The sequence below is a fragment of the Gallus gallus genome, chromosome 5, assembly GCF_016699485.2.
Source record: "Gallus gallus isolate bGalGal1 chromosome 5, bGalGal1.mat.broiler.GRCg7b, whole genome shotgun sequence".
In the NCBI taxonomy this organism is placed as follows: Eukaryota; Metazoa; Chordata; class Aves; order Galliformes; family Phasianidae; genus Gallus; species Gallus gallus.
In genome coordinates, this window is record NC_052536.1 from 51,371,206 (window position 1) to 51,377,205 (window position 6,000).

The 6,000-nt window shown below is 46.5% G+C and overlaps 1 protein-coding gene across 1 annotated transcript in view; it reads right to left on the reverse strand.

Annotated features, from left to right (window-relative positions):
* AHNAK2 (AHNAK nucleoprotein 2) overlaps positions 1 to 4,532 on the reverse strand; it is a 61,533-nt gene extending 57,001 nt beyond the window's left edge. Inside the window, exon 1 of the mRNA XM_040701328.2 lies at positions 4,363 to 4,532. Coding sequence (XP_040557262.1) covers positions 4,363 to 4,441 — 79 coding nt within the window. The 5' untranslated portion in view covers positions 4,442 to 4,532. The remainder of the gene's footprint in view (positions 1 to 4,362) is intronic.
* Positions 4,533 to 6,000: the final 1,468 nt, after the last annotated feature.

The window sequence follows — 6,000 nt, forward strand, 5'->3', positions numbered from 1 at the left end:
CAAGCCATCCTTCAAGTAGCATCCACACAAGATAAGGATGAATGAGCCTGCATCCAGCACAGGGCAAGCAGCAGGGCTCAGTCCTCAGGGCTGCCTCTGCACAGAGCCTTACAGCCACCGCAGTGAGTGTAGCAGGAGCAGGCTCAGCTCCTAATGCTACGCAATAGAGTTCAATGGAATTGCCTTAATTATTCAAATTCAATACAAGTTTACCCAGGCATTTATTTATGGCAATAGAAGGGCACAGCTTGCCTGATAATAAACTGTTGCCTGAAGCCCATTTCCATCTGTAATTGTTAGCACAGCTGATGGTTGTCCCTCAGTTCAAAGAATCACCCATTATTATGGGTTCTGCTTCATGACTCAGCTCCTGAGAGATATTTAGGGTGGCAGAGGGGACAAGCTGCCAGGCTGGCATCCCCTTCTACTGGCTGGGTGGGAGCAGGACGTGGCTCTGCGCGATGGGCATTTATCTGCCCTGACAGAGAAAGCACATTCGTGCTCTGTGAGCTGTCTGAAGGGATTACACTGACTGAGGCCATAATCGTGTACTCTGATATTGTTGATGCATTATAAATGGTCCATTATTCATCCACATGAGGAAAGCCAGAGGAATGGAAAATTAAAATGTGAAGCTAGCAAGCACAAAAAACGAGCAAGTGATTCATGCAGTGTGGAAAATGGGCCTCACTGGGTGTAGGTCGGTGGTGCTGTTAAGTACAGCACCGGGGGCTAATAATTCAGCTCATTCATGGTAACATTTGTCTCCCTCTCAGCCCTGAAAACAGCACAAAGAGCTTCCATGGGACTTAGTCCTCCCAGAGGAGAGGGTGGAGAAGGTTTTCTCCAGCAGGTACAAACAGCAGCAGAACAACAGTGATGACCCAGATTCGCTCTGACCGTCTTATGTCCCCTCCTCCTTTCATCTCAGGCTGTGCTGAGACTGCAGACTCTCCTTCCTTAGCATCCTCCCTCCTTGCTGGGAAGGTTCTCTCATCCCCCTGCTGAACAGCAGGGAAAAGCAAATGAAATGTGTTTTATATTTGGATACAAAATTGTCACACAAAATGAAATGGTTATTTTTTTCTCTGGACAAAACATTGACATTCCTCTCCTGAAGTTTAAACTTGATTCCTACTGTAAAGATCTTTTAGAAAGAAGAGAAGTACACTTTCCCATCTCCACTTCCAAACTGATCAGGTGCCACAGAAAACCAGAAACCCTCAGAGGTAATGGAAAGTCCTCAGAAAACTGCCTTTCAAAACTGCAAAGGAACGAAGGAGTGAGATATTCGAAATGCCCAATTGCTCAGTTTTATTATATATCACGTGTGGTCTCTGTGAAAATCTAGCTGTATCTCACAAACTGTGAGACCTTCAAAAAGATGCCGTATGCATACACTCTGTAATCAAGTTATTAGAAACTCATGAAGCAATTTCTAGCATGAATCATGCTATCCAGGAAGAGATGAGGCAGGGTGGCCAATTCACTGCTAAACAGGAGCGTGAGTCCAGTGCAAAATCAGCATATCCAGGCAACTGTGCATATTGCAAACAAGTTTGAACAGTGTTTTATTTACAGTCTCAATATGCCTAAATCTCAGAGAAAACTGCAAATCTAACTCCACACACTGATCTGAAGGAAGGAGATGCTTATTTTCACCCTATAGCACCCACTGACTTTCCAGTTAACTTGGAGGGAGTGGGGCCAAGGGCTGTGTGATGGAGGAACATGAGCATGGCTGGAGAGGTCTTGGGTAACTGCACGGGAGATCTTAAAGACAGCTTTGAACAGGGATTAGGTTCAGGTACAGCATTAAGCTTTCATTTTCTTCGTTTACACTTTTTTAATCTGAGGGAGCTCTTCACTTTTAACAGTGGAACAAGTTACAACAGAGCTGCACTGCAGAACAGCCCTTGGGGTGCCTACAAACCAAAACAAGTTTGGGAATCGGCAGCACAAGGCCCACTGTCATTACCCAGTGATCTGCAAAAAAGAAAAAGTCATCCTGCCAGAAGTTACCTGCAGCCTCAGTAGCCAAGCAACCTTAAATTTTAAGAAACAAATATTTTATGAAAATTAAACAGAATGGGAGAGTGGTGTTGGAGTAGGCACTCTTGATGAAACCAACGTGAAACACACAGCAGCCTGAAGCACTCCTTCCTTCCCGGCTGCTGCTACAACATTTATTTATTTACCTACTTATATTAATTTAGAGGTTTTTTCTTTTTCTTTCCCTAATTAAAAATTACCAGCTTCTGGTCAGAACATGTCCCTGTACTGAGCTCCCATCTCCTGGGGCAGAAGGTGCTGCTAGCAAGTCAGCCCCTGCTTGGGACCTGCAGGTTGCAGCGCCAGAGAGGAGAGTGGACAAAAGCCATGGTAGGCATTCCTGCAGTATCTCTAGAGGAAATGGGCTTATAGGTTGGACCTAGGCAAGCCTTGGCCAAGAAGAACATATCTTCACCTAGTCTGAAAAAGGAGCATAATGGAAACCTCCTGAGCCCCTAGGAGACACCAGCAGTGCAGAGAAGATGGAATTTATTGTGTGGAGCAAGGAGGAAAGAAATTTAGGAGAGCTGGGACTGGTGGGAAACTATCCTCTCAGGTGTGTGGCTGAGATTTGCCCCTCATGCTGTTTTTACTCATCACAACTGTATTTTCATCAATTGTTTAGCACACAAATTTAGAGAGAAGAGCCTGGAAGAAGGTTGTGGCCATGTATTAGTAGTAAGTGTAGGCACTGGACTATAAGATCTCACAATAACCAAAGAACAGAATTCTAATTTTAGACTCTAAGTGATCACAGAACAATTAAGACAGACCATAGTGCAGAGGAGCCACAGCTGGAGATACCAGAACTATTGTTACTTCCCTAGAAAGCATGGAAATCTCTGGCTGCTCATAAAAGCTGCTCAGCAAATAATTTTATTTCAATAAACCTTTAGGTGGCACTTGGCCAATAGAAAGAAAGGTGCTACTCGTCAAAAATATTGTTAATTCTGACTGCACCTGTTGACCCTGACCCTCCAGCAGGTGGACTATGTCATACATTTCATAATGTGTAAATACTGTGCAACTCCACACAGAAGAGACTGCAAGACTTTCCAAAGCACAATTTACTGAAAGTCTATCCCTGCTCCTATAGCTACAGGCCCCACACATCTGACAAGGCAGATGAAAGTTGATTTCAAACCCTCCACTCAGGATCCCACAGCCTTTGTATTCTTTTATCTTTGACTTGAATCAGCATTTTAATTTGAGACGAGGGATATCCATCAGATTTAGGTGCACTCATGAATGTGTACACCTCTGCACATCTCATCAGTGATTGCAAGCAAAGAAGGATGGAGCACAGCTGGCAGAGATAAGGCTGTAGTTACAGGCTTATGCACCAAGTCACAGCTTTCTTATAACCTGTAGGCTGAGTGAGCTGTGTGCTCTAAGGCTGGAAGGTAGCAGACTGTGTGTTACTGAGAGCCAGTATGAGCAGATTAAAAAGTTTAGGACTTCTCTGTGGTCCTTTGAAGTACCCATATAAGATACAGCAGCAATCCTTACTAAAGAACTGACACCCTCAAGCAAAGACAGGCTTTTATTCTGGGGAAAAAAAAACAAACTACTTAAATCCAATCTGCTGCTGTGTAACGTATACACCAAAGGGAGAAAATATGGTGTAAAATAAGATCTCAGCGAGCTGAGATCCAGCTTACATATTTGGCCTATTTAATCCAAGGATGAAAATAATTACACAAAGTCAGTCTAAGCAGTCCCAGAAGGATCTGAATGTATGAAATATAGTCATCACGAGGAGCGGAAGGAAGGGAGAGCTACACCAGTTTCAGTTCCCCTTGGCTTCCTTAGACTCATGTGTGAATTTGGCCCAGAAAACTGTCTGGCATCGGGGATGGTGATCATTCATCCCTCCTATTTGCACAAGAATGTGGGAAGGACTTAGAAAAAGCTCCTCTTCTCCCATCTGGGGCCCTGGGTGGGTGCCAGTTAAGTCCAATGATTCATAGCTGTTTCAAGAAGCTCCTTGCCACTCTATTTTGCAGAGAAAGCAAACATACATGCTACAGCAGCACGTAGGTTGCTCCGTCTGGACGGGGGGATCCTCTTTCCTCATGTTTGTCATGAGAACAGTGCCAGGAGGAGGAAAATTAAACCAGCTTATCACCTTAGCACACACCCAGCCAAGTCCTCAAGCCCGAGCAGCTGGAGAAAAGAGAGAGGTGTAGCAGGCAGGTGGAAGCTCTGCATGTGCTGCGTGCCCAGAGAAGCAAGAAGCTGCACGTGTGAGGGATCCAGAGCCCCTGTGAGGCCTGGCCGGTGGCCGGACAGGGGAACGTCAGGGCCTACCTGGAAGCAGCGGGCAGCTCTGTCTCGGTCCTCGGTCTAGCAACTGTCCCTGTGTGATGAATGAGGTGCTTTGGGTCATTCACAGGCCCGGGGTGGGGCGGTTGCAGCTCCGAACCCCGCCTCACATCATGTGTGCTGCTCGGGGTGAGCGCTGCCCGAAGCCAACGCCCTTTGCCCACGATTGTGTCAGCCCTCCTCAGTGAGCTCCTCTGCGTGTGGAGCTCCCGCCAGCCCGCCTCGCCTTTCAACATGAGCCAGCACTTCGTTTGTTGTTTTTCTTCTCTTTGAAACGTTCTTCGTGTCTCTCTGGCTTGTTTAATTAGCTCCAATGCTCAGCTTCTTGAGCTTCCCTCGCTTTTAAGTGCTGCCCAAGCGACAGCTAGTTAGATGTAGGGAGATCTTAAAGTTTAGGCAGTGCGTATTGCTGTGCTGGGAAAAGGAGGTGCCAATGCACCTGTCCCAGTGCTGTGTGACAGATTCATCCAACCAGTGGGATTACAGCAGCAGAAAAGATGCGGTGGTTTGGGGTTAATGACCGTAGCAGGGCTGGTGCTTTGGTTTCTGCACTGCCCTGCAGCCCATATGGCCACATCTTCGCTCCCGGTCCTTGCAGAACAATCTGAATGAAGGTAATGTCTGGACAACACCTGCAGCTGCAGGACACAAAGGAAGGATGATGCTGCAGGCTCACTGTCTGCAAGGGAACAGCTCCAAGGAGTCACCTCCGAGGGGTCCCCGGCAGCCAGGAAGGGTGGGGAGCCTGAGAAAGGGGCAGCTGGGGCATGGGAGGAACCTCTCTGGGACTGCTTGGGATGGGAGGAGGAAGATGGAAAGGTCAGGCACAGCCAAGATCAGAAAGGAGAGTGTCCTCAGGTATTTGGAGCTGCCAGATGGGTCCTCCAGGTGCATTTTGGAGGTTTGTCTGATCTGGACTAGTCTCACATTCCCATGACTTGTTTATCTTTACCTACCAGGATGCAGTCTGTCCAGGGGTTAAAACTGCAGTTTTCAAGGATGTGGCAGGCTGTTGTAATCTGTGTCTATTACATAACCCAGCAAATATTCTGCTAAAGTTCAGTGAAATTGCAGGATTGATGAGGGCGAGGTGCAGATTATCCTTTACAACTTATTCCCTTTTGGAAATCAGGATAGTGACATGCAAATAACAGCTTTTCCTCTGCTTGCCTGTTGCAGCAGCCAGGCAAAGCACCGCTGTCCCCTCACATCCATCATGTCCTGCTTATCGAGGAGGAGGTTAGCATTTCTCCTTTCCATTTCACTCCCATTGTGAGACAGGGCAGAGATCAGAGCATAAGAGAAAAGCATGGCAGAATTTGAGTGCACAAAGGAGGTAAATTATCTTTAGACTGAGTTAGGTGGAGTCCGACTGTTCTTTGTGCTGTTTTGCTAAAGTTACTCTGGTTTAACAGCGAACACAAAGGGAAGGAGAGAAGAACAGAAGTCTGGTTATTTAACTTTTCCTTGAGACAGCTTGTAGGCTGCTTGACATATAATTTCATGATTTTTCATGGCAAAGATTTTCTAGGATGTTTTTTTCCTCCTCCCTTTAATGCTACTGCTGCCTTTCTGGTGATGAGGGACCTATGCAGCACTCCAAGTCTCATATTTTCTCCTGCT